At 31.8% G+C, this 15,132-nt stretch overlaps 1 protein-coding gene across 1 annotated transcript in view; it reads right to left on the bottom strand.

The window, feature by feature from the left end:
* The window catches only part of LOC147069950 (cubilin), a 138,292-nt gene that overhangs the window by 30,388 nt on the left and 92,772 nt on the right, over positions 1 to 15,132 (bottom strand). The window contains exons 5-6 of the mRNA XM_085949551.1: positions 12,677 to 12,894; positions 1,480 to 1,635 (exon numbers count right to left, since the gene is read on the bottom strand). Of these exons, the coding sequence (XP_085805677.1) occupies positions 1,480 to 1,635; positions 12,677 to 12,894 (374 nt within the window). The remainder of the gene's footprint in view (positions 1 to 1,479; positions 1,636 to 12,676; positions 12,895 to 15,132) is intronic.

The raw sequence follows: 15,132 nt of genomic DNA, 5'->3' as shown, positions 1-15,132 counted from the left end.
AATATCAATCTTTTTCGAAGATATACCAAAACAAATTACGAGTCTTATGTGATACATCAATATAAAACATGGTGTATATTCAAATATCCGTGAAAGAGCGTAATAGCAAGTATTATGAGCCTCTTATTCGAAAGAAGGAGCGCACGACACGTTGCTTATTTAGATATGACTATACTTTTCGGAAATTTCTGTGAACACAAATTTAGTCGACGCAATATGTTGATATATTGCACAATCGTCGAAAACCTAACTTTGTCAATTTTTATGCTAGAGACCTGAAATTTTTACAGGACATGCACAAAAAATATGATATTATAAAAAGCTAATAAAACTTAATACGCTATTTTCAGACTTATAATGGTTTTTCTAGGGCACGTCGATATATAGATAAATAGTTTCTGTATTATTATTAAGCGATACTAACAGCCTGTGTATGTGGTGTATATTTTTAATATTATTTTTATTTATCCATCCCTTATTTTTATTTCAATGCTTTATGTCATATTGTGAGCACTTTGAATTTATATTAAGTCATATTAATTATATCGTGGGGGTACTGCGAAAAGTTGTTAAGTCTCGAAATCATGTTATGAAGTAATTGCAATTTGAAGTTGGACATGGCCTCTAAAATCAGACATAATACTCATTTCTTTGTTCTTTATGTGCATGTTATATAATATCGAATGACCTTAAATTTTTTCTAGCATACTTATTCATATATAGGCACAAAATCTGTAGCAGGGAACTCAGAAATAATGGGAACAGAAATACCTAACGGGTAAATAGAAGCAGGCAGCCGATCTCGAGTAAGGAAGAATACGTGATAAATTTAAACATGTGTCAAGAATACGCCATACGTCGAATACTGAAAACTTCTCTCGGTTTATGCATTGACGTTTGTTTAATATTGGTGTATTACACACGCTATTGCACATAATATATAATGCGTGGTTCATTTTCATAGGACACTCACACATTCAAAACCCTGCATCAACATTTACTGCATTGGTGTATATATATAGCCTGTCAGAATTCTATTTATATCTGTTCTGTGATCTGTTGTTAACTCTAAATACCTCAATTATCGACTTACCAACTTTTGGCATAATATGTTAAATAAATAAATTTGAATTTAGAATTTGCATTGCAATGCACAGTTTTCTTCGTTTTTGTTATATATTATAAAATATATCAGCAATAAATCCACGTCACTATTTATTTGTTATGTGCCAAATTTAATGCAAAAATGAATTTATTTATATTATTTATTACAGTAAATAATATTAGGTAGGTACATATTATTATTATGGTTATTTAATTATCGTACTTTATTTAAAAGTTAAGGTAAACGTTCAATAATCCTATATCCGCTATCGAATATTCGCTTCTGGCCGACATTATTGGGAGAGGAAAACAAATATTGTAGAGTACATTATACTCTTGTAGATAGTTTTGCTACAAAGTAAAGTAAACTCTTACCAGCTGGCGAGGACACGAACTCGACGAACAGATCCTGGGAAGTTCCGATAATGGAGTAGGGAAACTTCCCCATTCCACAGAACGTGCCGATCACCGGGGATGACTCGTCCTTCCCATCGTAGATCTTAATGTAGTCGTACGGGCAATGCTGAGCACCTGGCAATCGAAAGAAAAAACTCAAGTCAGTATTTATATATTTAATTTTCCTTTTGTGTGAAAATATATAAATGTAATATATACTATTGAAAATAATATAATAAAACACAAAAATCCATTAAGTTTCGATACACTTTTTCACGTAATAAAAGTTAAATAAATAAAACAAAGATATATTAATTATTTATGTGAATATTAAATTATACGAACCATGTAAATCTAAATATTAGAAGGTTCCCTCAAAATATTGAAGAAATTAAATAAATAATAAAAAAGCAATTTGTTGTTTTGTATGCTCCCGTTATTTTAGTACCTACTTAATATTTTATTATAATAATATATATACAATTATTTATATAGGTAACGTTTTTTGAGTAATTCTTAAGTAATTTTACATGCCTTGTATTAATTAATGGATATTTTTGTGCCATTTATTTGTTTGATCAAAAACTTCGACCTTAAGGGGGAGGCTTTTCTACCTACCAGAGCCACCTTGCGGGAAAATACGAAGCTTGCAATTTGAGACATATTTTTGATAATTTACAATTTCAACTGTATTAATTAATAAATATGTATCTGAAAACATTTAAAAGAAAAATATTTTAAGTCAAAGATAAACTTACAATTATTGTAAAAAAAATGTGAATTTGTAACATATTTATGTTCACAGTTACGTTATTATTACATTCTATTTAGGTTCTATTTATTATTATAATTTAGTTTATTAAGTTTTCAATGTTTCCTTGTACCGATTTTTTACTAATTCATAGTTTTAATATTTTTTTATTTATTTTAAAAAACATCAATTTTTATAAAAATATAAATGTGTATGTATAAATGGACTCAATCCTTTTATGATAATAATATAATACTATTTTAGCGATAAATGGAACTAAATGTTACCACAACAACCACAAAAATTAATATAACTAATAACCTGATAGTGTAATAATATTATTAACAATACACACGTTTTATCTACTAGTGTGTCACAAAGTTTCTTAAGGTTTTTAGTACCTATACCACCAAGTGGTAAAGTTTGGGGGGCACTTTGCTATAGTAAGTACACGTTGCGCATATTCACCACTAGATGGAATTGCACTGTACATACTATAATTCTGTACAGAGAGAACCCATCTCGTAGGCAATTCACAGAGGAAATTGACGAAATCGCTTTCAATCAGTTCCGATGACGTAGGCTTGATGAGAGGGAGCATAGGCATGTCATTTTGACTCGATACAGCTACACCAAAATACATTAACTCATAATGGCCGACTCAAAATCGTTGCTTATATTATATTATTAAATAAAAAAAACGGTACAATTAAAATTAACTATGGGATGGCAATACCGTTTCTACATACATACATACCTATAATATATTAAATTTGCTGTACAGATTTAAAGAATAACAAGGGATATTATTTTAAATATATGTTTTATCGTATTTTTAAATACACAATCTCCCTAATCCGCATACCCGTATTTAAAAAAATAATAATTGCTCCATTTTAGTCAACATTGAAACAACCAAACAACTACGTCTTGCTACTGTTTACAAATTCATAATACAATAATATCCAACAAAAACAATTTCAAAACCAAATGGGGACGCAACACTTGCTGTTATATAATTTTGGAATGTGGCATTCTTGTTGGGTTAGTGTAATTTGAAATAAACTTTTGTTTCATCCATAATTTTCTTTTATGGCGTTAACTATCAGTTCTTGATAAAAATTCATTGTAGATATTAATTAAAATATTATTGTATTAATAGTATTTAAGGTATTTGCTACGGGTTTTTACAAACACTTTTTTAGAAACACTTTTTTATTTGATCCTCTATATATAGTAGGTAATAAAGATTTTACCTTTAATTATTATTAAATGTCTATATAAACAAGACTTAACTGTATTAGATGTTAATGTGTATTTGCCATTGGTGAGTGAGCATAGTGTATAGATATGTCGAAAGGTATTACTCGGGTCACAAAAAAATATTACTCAAATGGAATAGTACAAAACTTAAAATAAATATGATCCTGAACGAAAATCATTTGGGAACCTATTTACTTGTATAATATCGTAACCATGTTTTGTTTTAATAACTTCTTCTTATTCCACGGCGCTACATCCCGGGGTGGGATTTGGCCTCCTCCACAACCGCTCTCTACTCACTCCGGTCTCTCGCCACACTTCTCCAGTTACCGGGTCTTCCTATTTGAAGCCAGTCCACTTCTACGGCGTCAGCCCATCTCCTTCTTGGACGGCCTCTGGGTCTCTTCCGTTGGGGTAGCCACTTCGTCATGATCCTTGGCGCTCTAACTTCAGGCATTCTCTCCACATGTCCGGCCCATCGTAGTCTTTGGGACTTACAGTATCTTATGATTGTTTGCTGTTCAATCAGCTCTTCCAACTCGTGGTTCATTTTTATTCTTAATCAAAGAGCAGGCTGGTTTCAGGCCTGGAAAATCGTGCTGTGGACAAATTCTAAATCTAACACAGCATATCGAAGACGGATATGAATGAAAAGAAATAACTGGCGTAGTATTCATCGACCTTACCGCTGCATATGACACGGTAAATCATAAAAAGTTATTGAGAAAACTTTATGAACTTACCGGCGATCTCATCTTAACGACGCTCATAGGGACATTTCTGCAAAATAGACGTTTTTTCGTAACATTACATGGTAAAAATAGCCAATGGCGATCCCGAAAAAACGGCCTGCCTCAAGGAAGTGTGCTGGCTCCAGCCCTATATACTATTTATACAAACGACCAGCCAACACCATCGAGTACAAGGCAGTTTATTTACGCGGATGATACGGCCGTAGCAGCTCAAGGCAAGACTTTCAAAAATGTTGAAAATTAACTATCCGTCACGCTGTAAAAACTCTCAGTGTACTACGAGAGCAACCACTTCAAACCAAACCCACGGAAAACACAAGTATGTGCATTTCATCTTCGGAACAAAGAGGCCAAAAGAGAACTACGTGTGACGTGTAGAGACGATAAACTCGACCACTGCCCAACGCCGAGATACCTGGGTGTACTCCTCGACCGCACACTGACGTTCAAGCAACACTGCATTACTACAAAACTCAAAGTGTACGCGAGGAACAATATTATAAAGAAACTAACCGGGTCATCTTGGGGAGCGCAACCACATACCCTGCGCACGTCTGCCTTAAGCCTATGCTTCTCAGCTGCAGAATATGCGGCACCAGTATGGAGCGCATCTGTGCATACCAAACATGTGGATGTATCAATCAACGAGGCAGGTCGCATCATATCGGGATGCCTGCGACCGATCCTCGTTGATAAAATATACCCCATCATAGGCATAGCTCCTCCCGATATACGAAGAGAAGTAGCGGCGAATGTCAAAAGAAGGAAGCAGACGCATGATCCCAGACACCCACTCCATGGACATCAAGCAGAGACCTCAAGGCTCAAGTCCAGAAAAGCTTCCTTAAAAGGACAACGGAAGTGGATTGCCTCCCAGAAGTGAGTCGTATCCAGAAATGGAAAGAAAGACTCTGGAATCCTTGGATAGAGCCAACAGAGAAACCCTCGCCGGGACACGAACTTCCCTTCGATGTCTGGAAAGCACTGAACAGACTGAGCGTCGGTGTCACAAGGTGCAAGACAAACTTCAAGAAGTGGGGTGTCTTAACCGGCGAGGATGTCTCATGCGAGTGTGAGAAGGTGCAGGATGCGAAGCATATGTTGGTTTGCCTTCGAATTGGGATTGAGTGTGTTGAAGAGGACCTGTTGAAGGCCAATGACAGGGCGGTCTCCGCTGCAACGTTTTGGAAAGGAGCGGTGTGACCCCGGACACGATAAGTAAGTAAGTATTTTTATTCTGTAGTTCCCATTTTCCAACGTTGGTCCAAAGATTTTGCGGAGTATTTTGCGTTCGAAGACAGCTAATTTGTTTTCCTCGTTTTGAGTTAAGCACCAAGTCTCACAGCCATAAGTGACCACTGGCCTTATAATTGTTTTATAAATTAGAAGTTTACTTCTTCGGCCTAGAACTTTTGACCCCACCAGTCGCTTGCAGGCATGCCAGCATTTATTTCCGGAGATAAGGCGGATTTGTATCTCCTCTGCTGTCTTATTTTGGGTATTTAGGCTGGATCCGAGATACGTGAACTTGTCCACCCCTTCATATGCATGCTGTCCCATGTCTATATTCTGCAGCGTTATCTGATCACGTGTGCTGACCATATACTTAGTTTTGACTGGTTTATTTGCAGCCCAGCGTTTTCTGGTTTTATTTTCATAGTGCCACCATGGTCGATCATCCTCTGTTTGGATCTGCTTGTAATTACTATGTCGTCAGCATAAGCGCACATCTGCGTTGTACTGTTATCTACCCATCCTCTTATGTTGGTTTCACGAGCTATGGATTCCACCACAAGGTTAAATACCATAGTGGATAGCGCATCCCCTTGTCTCACACCTGATTCGATTTTGAAGCTTTCTTAATGAAGTGAATGAAGCTTAATAACACTCGTTCAAATTAAAAAAAAAAATATCTAATCTATTTAAATCGAGGATAACAATGTATTAATTTTGTATTGTTTTGCCAATCTTCTTACTACTACAAAATAGAGTTTAACGAATAACTCCAATCCATCTCGGTCAAGGAAAGCTTTTAAAAACAAAAATCTGTCGGCTTATAGGCTACCTACATGCTTTGTAATTTTGATCGTAAGAATTAATAAGGGCAATAAACATTTACCTTAATTACATAAACTAGTATGTGGTTAATAATTTATGGTCACATATTCTGAAACCACACGTACTGTACTGTACCCCGTTGTAGCATTATGTAATGCGGTCAGTTGTATAGTTAGCGTACACTTGTCTAAGTGTAGGAGCAAGAAGCGCCTAATGGCACTGCCATAGCTATGAATAGCTATTGTAACTATTCAAACAACCCTCCTCGTATGCAATTCTGTTGAACTTAAACATTGAGTGCGGTTAAATAATGTAATTGAGGAGCTAGATACGAAAAGGGTCTGAATAAAATTAAAGCGTTCTTCTGTGACATTATTTTTATAATATGTACGCAATTCCTTCTTTACCATGTCACATAATATTATAAACATTATAAAAACGGTCAAGCACGTATCTTTCTAAAAAATATAAGTTAGCACGTATCTCCCAATTATAGTGGTCGAAGTAGAAAATTTTATCAACCGGAGCGCTTGATAATTCTCCGAAAATAAGTGTGCGAGTTCTTTATTATATTATACATACTTCATGTAACTACCTAAGTATCTATATAAGACGAAAAAAATAATACAATAACAGTCATTAAACATTTGATATACCTACACTGATACTAAAGTTTTTGGCAGGCAACGTTTTTCAGCGCCGAGGTGAAAATAACTATTTTTTTATGAAATAAGTTGTCAAAAATAATATTATTAGTTGTTTAAGTAATATACAATATCCACAGACAGGCAGCTCTCGTGGTGCAGTGCGTTAGACGCTGTCCTTCCACCCGAGAGTTCTGGGTTCGATTCCCTGTGACGACACAATATTTATACGCTTTTCTCAAAGCCTGGGTGTTTGTGATTGTTCAAAAATTACTACGCCTTGTACGAAAAAGCAAGGACAAGATTATTAATAATTATAAAAAAAAATTCCACAGACATTAAAAATGTTGAAAGTCGAATCCTGCAATACTAAACCCATATCCTAAAGAATGGTACATAACTCGTATTAATCAAAATTTATGTTATAATATTAAGATTACCTAAAAACGTTTTAACATCAAGCAAAACAAAACACAATTTTATTATTGTTTGTAGAAATAGGTGTGTATGAAATTTCAAGTTACTTATTACTTTATTAAAAATGAAAATAATGTAGGTAATGATTTTCATAAAAACTCCCGGACCGGAGCGCTATTTTCAGCACTCCGGTACGTTCCAGTCCATTTCGAGTACGTACTGCTATTATATCAATCTATTTTATGATGTACAACGTATCTTAAAGTTTGAGATAGTTTCCGCAGTAAATAACACGTTTTAGAAGTATAATTAAAGGCATACATAATAAGAATGGTACATTCTTAATTCTTGTTAATTATTCATTGAATAAAAGAAATAGTTAATTAACAATTAAAAGCATTGGTTGTCAAGTCAGTTGTTACAAAGTTTATGTATGCTTCAGACTTCCCTATATTTAAACCGTATAAATTATTCAAGTTAGAATGTTTTTACAATTTTACAAAAGCAAATTGATTAATGTATTATTTACTTTTATGTAGTATTAAATCATTTATTTTAAACGTAAAAAATATATATTTTTTTAAGAAATATCTAAAGGTCTTATTTTACAATTAGTATGAAAACATAAATAAAACTATTGCAAGTATGCCAGTATTGCAAGGGTAGCATACATAACTACACTGTTCCGCTAAATCACTGTACCATATAGGTAATTTGAAAGCTCCAACAACTTACTCGTGAATGTATATTGTTGTGATAGTGAAAGGGGTTACTTTAGCGCCGTGCCGGTCACTGGAGCGATGTTTGTTACCACTTGGACTCAAGTCTTCAGGCTATTCATGTCACATCCATATCTGGACATGACATAACATGCCATATCGGAGTAGACCTTACATACTATTTAGTAGCGTACACTGAACAGTCATGCATGATTATTTACTGGACATTTTAAATTTCTTGAAATAATTTCTTTAACGATAATTACCGTTTATAAATTTCAATTTTAAGGATGTTTATGTCATAATCTTCATATGTTATTTAACATAAAAATATGCATTTTTAAAAAAGAATGTTAAATAATTATTTTCATATAATAGATATAACATATTATGGATTCATAATAAGACAACTGAATATTTTAGTTACTAATCAAACTATTTCTTTTATTCAACGAATAATTCACAAGATTTAAGAATCTAATTATTGAACATACATAATTTTGAAAAACACTCTCTGAGAAAATATATTATAACCAATAGAAAAAAAAAAATTAAAAAAGTAAGCCACACCGGCAGGGAATCGAACCCTGCATCTCCCGGGTTTACGTCCCATCCGCGCATTACATCTATGCTACGCAGTGACATACTAATTGCGATAAATTTTAACCATTGGTCACTTTTAATACCCACTCATCAGCGCTCTTCTAAATCAAGCTACTTTGGCAATCGATTTTTGTTTATTAGATCAAAGTAGATACCTATTACTTCAATTACTAACCGACGTCGTGGATTTCTCCAATATTTTTTATGATGTAACTTACTTGAACTTGCTTATAATTTATAATTAACTATTTCTTTTATTCAACGAATAATTCACAAGATTTAAGAATGTACCAGTCTAATTATTGAACATACATAATTTTGATTTAGAAGAGCGCTGATGAGTAGGTACGAGTATTAAAAGTGGCCAATAGTTAAAATTTGTCGCAATTAGTATGTCACTGCGTAGCATAGAGGTAATGCGCGGATGGGACGTAAACCCAGGAGATGCAGGGTTTGATTCCCTGCCGGGGTGACTTACTTTTTTCAAAAAGATTTTTTCTATTGGTTATAATATATTTTCTCAGAAAGTGTTTTTCAAAATTATGTATTTTCAATTTTAGTTACTGTTATGATTTCGACTAGAAATCATTTATATCAGATACATAATGTATGCTAAATTACACAAGTATTCCACAATACACTTTACATATAACTTGGTCGCGTATACTGTAGTGTATCTTTTTTCTAAGCTACTGCTAAATACTATTGGTCACAGGCACAGCACTGATTATTAAGATAGAAATGTGAAAGTCAAGCACCATGGACCACACTTTTCAAGCCAAGTTTGCTGTATTACTTTACAATAGTCAGGCCATTAACACAAAATGTGCCGAGTGTCCTCAAATAATGCCAAAATTTAATGCGCGTTTCGTTTACGTGACAATCTTTAAGGCTATACTTCAGCTGAGGCATAGTCTAAAAAGATCGTGACTAGGCGATGCGCGGATTGTGCAAATGACGCGAGCCAAACAAAATATAATTTGTCATAAAAATTCAACAAATGTGTCCTTTTAATGTTATGTGTATTATTTTATTCGTATATTCATTGACATGTTTTCTTTTTCAAGTACCTACATGCGGAACGTTTTTTAGTCATCTGTACACGATTTAAGAATATATTCCTCCGACGCCATCACAAAACAAATTGACGTGCGAACAGGTCGACTATCGCTCTCCGACTGGCAACGCGGCCAAAATGACGTCCCATATTATACTGTTGAAAAATATTTGCCGTTTCACTTATGTAGGTACGCTTTTAACACGTATTATGAGTCAGACGTAACGTAAAATGTATCCCATATTTCTCCACACCTGAGACTTAAAACTTGTTACAGCCTCACCCAACCGGCAACCAAATTTCTATTATTTGTAAAAAACACGAAAATAAAGAATCCTTTATCGGGTCGTAAAAGAAAAGAAATTATAGTATACTCATATAATAGTTTGACAGATGATTTTAAAATCTTTACTTGAAATTTCAATCAAAATAATTGAACTGAGCGACATCCAAAAAAGTTCACATTTATAGAACAGCCTACTGGTAGTTTTTTCCAGTTAGTTTGTATTATTAAAAGAAAGACTTAATCGATTTCATTACTCATTGAAGAGATTTTTGACTTGATCTGTCTATATCTATTGGCATTATGGTAACGCCAAATAGGAGGGCGATAACTATGTTCCACCAAATTGCTTCAGTTGTTGATATATTCCACTTTCGTGAGTGTGAGTTTAGGCGGGCGCTATTTTATAAATTCTTAAAATAGGGTCTCCTTAACAAACTCGGTGTACTTCTTTGATAATTGTATTTTCACTGCTTTTGTATGTTTATATTATTATGTTCTCTTTTTATATTTTCATTTTTATCCCTTATTATATTTTTTTTATGTCATGTTGTAAACGTCTTGAACTTATAATTTGTAATGTCCACAGTATGTAAAAAAATAATTGAATTGAAATTGAATTATTAACTGAAAACCTTGAAAAGTTTGTGTTGTTTCCTTATATAACTTGGGTTATATCATTTAAAAAAAACTTTAGTAATGTACTTAATAGAAAATATTTTAGAAAAAAATAAATCAACTGATTTTAATGGTGTATATTCACTAGGTACCCACCAAACTTTTATTCTCTTATATTATTCTATTTTTATAATTTTAAGTGAATTTTTTGTTAACTTAATATTATGAATACAACGTTAATAATAAATTTAACAATGTTTCATGAATATCACTCAAAGGACAACATAATATCGTTATAGAATCATTGTGTAAACTCAGCAATATTCTGAATTGGGCTATTATAAACTTGCAAGATACAAAAATATTATAGCTGACACATTTTTTTTGCTTTGCAGAGAGCATAATAATATAACATATTTCTTGCATGCTTTGAAAAGAGACTTCACATACATCGACAATATTAAATTATCTTTCGTAGGTAAAATTTTATAAAATAGTAGCATTTATAACCAGATTTTCTTGGGGGTTTTCCATTGTATTTGTGTATTTTTACTATTCCATATTAACACATTGGACGCTAAAGACGCGTCAAGCGCGTAACAATTACGGTGACCATTCGATATAATTAGCATGCTATTTAAATGTGGTAATTAAAACGTACCTAATTATCTAGTCAGCAAACATACATAATTTTGAAAACACTTCTGTGAAAATATATTATAACAAATAGAAAAAATCTTTTTGTAAAAAGTAAGACACCCAGCAGTAATCGAACCTGCAATCGCGCCCATGTACATTAACCACTATGATATAGGCACCATACTTAATTATGACAAATTTTAACTAATGACTCTTAATACTCTAGCGCTTTCCAAATTTCGGTACTATTATGTTCCACATTACTTTACGAAAAACGAAAAATGAATTAGTTATTAGTTCTCTTATCCACAGTGTTAGTATTTTATAGGTTCATATTTGAGTTTGCATGATTAGAAGATAAGAATTTTTATAAACTTTTCATCATTAAAATATTAATATTCTATTTTATATTATATTATTATTTTATGATAATGTAGGTAAATTTATATGATTTATTTTTAAACAGACAATTTCTTAGAATTAAATAATTTCTTCAAAATAATTTTGCTAGTGTTAAATTTGTTAGTCTGAATATCTGTATTATTATATATTCTTTACCAGTTGATAATGCCCTTTTGAAGTAGATGAAACCGATCCTAAGTAATATAAAAATAGTTGGATCTAGTACTACAATATAACATTGTTTTATTTTAATAATATTATTATGTAGGTATTTCTATGACACATTTTTTTTTTAAATGCCCTATTTAAGCAGTGGCGAAGGATGAAGGTAGGCTGTAAAGATCCGCCATAAATAGTGAACACTAAACTTTGTCAGCCATACATATTTGTTTTCATTTAAATAAGACTACAATTTACAGATGGTGTCGGTTAGTTTTTAAAATTCAATTAAACCCTGCAAGAACCAAGCCACAATAGATAATAGTTAAAAATACTCGACTATCAATCAAATATCTAAAATTATGCAATTAAAATCATACATAACTTTGGATACTTTATGGACAGATTTTTGTTATCTATTATTGTTTGGTTTAAAAGTATGAATGAAAAAGTGTGCACAATTTTGTCATATCGACCAAAATATACCAAAACTAATATGGTTTGGTTGGGCAGGGTTTAACTAATACAATATGTAAATAATTGTAGTCTTAGTTCAATAAAAACAATTACGTATGACAAAAAAAGTTTAATATGCACTATTTATGGTAGATCTTAACAGCCTACCTCCACCTTTCGCTACAGCTATACTAGACATACAATATGTTGACAGTATGATGATGATGATAATATACTGTAGACGAGTTTTTTTAGTATAATGACATAATTTTAATAAAAAGTTTACATGCAATATAATAGTTGTACTAAAACATTGAAATCAAGACATTATTAGTATATTAAAATCTATTCTCACCTGAAGTAATTGGTCTCATCGGGCAGGTCATTATGTTCTCGCACCGTTGACCATCAATATTGAACTCTTCGTTTTCAATGTAAAGCTTGATGAAGGGAAGCCTGGTGTTCAGGTGGTATCTGCAGTGGAGGTGCCGAGGATATACTCCGGGGTACGCAGGTGACTGGACGTAACACGTCTGCAGGCGGCAATCACGGAATACCCGTTCGCAGTAATTCCTAATAAGATAATGTAACAATTATTATTATCACTTTAGACTAAATCTGGACTATTTTTCATAACAAACATCTAATAAATTAAGTAAAATATGATTCTGTGAATATTAATTGGGAACCAACATATTTTATTTTATAAATATTGGTTTTTTTATCCAATCTTCAAAGGACTTTTTATGTCATGTCTGTAGAAAATTGTAAAAAAAGACAGAATTGTCTTTAAATTAATCACGTTTAATGATGGAATCAATAGGAACAAGTGAAAAAGTTACTCATTTATTTAAAAACTAATGGAGATAATAATAATTACAGGATAAAAAGAACTTTTTATATACCACGTTTTTAAATTTTCTGTTGAATCATATAAACTTGGCAATTGTATGTTTTAATAATTTAGGACAAATAAGGCAATTATCAAGAAATCATTTTTTGCTATTTTGCAACAAACAAACAAATATAGAATACTGAAATGTCATTTTGATTTCCATAGTAACGCACGTATATATTAATAATTTAGTTGCTAGGACCCCAGACCCCTAGCAACCAATAATGGTGTCGAAATAACTTTTCATACAAAACAGAATTAACTGAAAATGAATTCATTACTACTTCAAGATGACTAAAAGTATTAAAAGAATGCATTGGCATCGTGTTCTGATATATTGTAAAAGTTTCAAATATGTAGCTAGTCGGGAAGTTAGTTAAAAATCGATTGCAAGATTTGTGCTGGACAAACAACCACCGGACAAACAAGAATACGAGCTAAAAAAAACGTGGTAAAAATGAAAGCATGACTCTTATTTGTTTTTAAAACAAATGAAAATGCAGTAAACTGCATTACCGCCAGAACTTTTATTTATTATTTTCACCTATTGATGTCACTGCATGTCAATTAATAAATAAATTATCAAAAGTGTGCGTCAAAATATAAAAGAAATTAGAACGGGAATCGGCTGTCTTTTAAAATTTCCATCTTGGACTATGTATTAATATAGATATTGCGTTGTTTTATCTATTTCAAAATTAAATTCATGATACATAGATAGATAGATACATTTTATAAACATATCATTAATTTGTAAACAATTTATTATTTACAATTAATATATTTGCATTGTCTTTTAAATAATGGCATAATTCTGTATTAATGTGATTTTGAAATAAATTATTAATGGTGGTTAATATTAATAATCATGTTACAAGGTTACGTGTACACCAACAATTTACTAATAATTTGTATTATGATCTCAATAGTTAAGATTTAATTAATCCTTATTAAGTAAACGCAATTTGATATAGTAATAATTAATTTATTATTAATTAACATTTTGAAATGAAAACAGTATCGTATTATGAAATCGTGGATTAACTTACTAATATTACACACATAATGTATATAAAAAAGAAACAATCAAAAATATCGATTAAGTAAATAAAAAATAAAATTATTCAAATATATTATTGTAATCATGATTAATTATTTATTGACTAAAGCAGAGCCAGTTAGATTTTTGTTTGAAATTTGCGCTGTTTTAACAATAAACGCTACCATGGCAAAAGTAGATAATATAGGCTTTTGAAATTGGTATAATACGTGAGTATGAATTTAAGTATGAGTAGGGACAAGATAACAACAAAAATAACTTTATCGGTCTTGTTTTTTTTTTTTTTGAGCATGTTGTAATCTCAAGCCCCGCCAATAAGTTACAAAGCAATGTCATAATTATATAATATATTTACCATAATATACAAGTGTTTGGTTGGACCAATCGTAAATGATATTCCTATTATCAATTACCCATCCCTCGAATCGAAGTCATTTTTATACCCCTGCATTCCCCGTAACAATAACTCTAGTGTCATAATAATATATAGGTAATATATATTTTTACAATAGGTACCTACTATTTGTCAAAATCCACTGGAACAAATTCAATTACAACACATAACAATATTGTCAGTAGATAAGTTACCATTTTAGTATCTACAATATTATATAATGTATAAAGAAACTTTTGGTAAACTTAAATTTATTTTATGAATAATTTAGTTATTTTACTATACTCATATTATTTTTGAATAAAAAAAATACAAAATTCGTCAAAAATTTTAAAGACAAGGCTGTATAAAATTATTATTTATATTCAATTTAACCCTTTTCTTCTCACCTGACTTCAAAATAATAAAAAAAGCTTCGGCACAGAGCTTTTTATTAAGAAGCGTTTCACGGTCAGCTTTTTG

Source organism: Rhyacophila brunnea, unplaced genomic scaffold (assembly GCF_057557595.1).
Source record: "Rhyacophila brunnea isolate RB1 unplaced genomic scaffold, BYU_Rbru_1.0 scaffold_22, whole genome shotgun sequence".
Lineage (NCBI taxonomy): Eukaryota > Metazoa > Arthropoda > Insecta > Trichoptera > Rhyacophilidae > Rhyacophila > Rhyacophila brunnea.
This window is presented reverse-complemented; position numbering and strand designations above follow the sequence as displayed.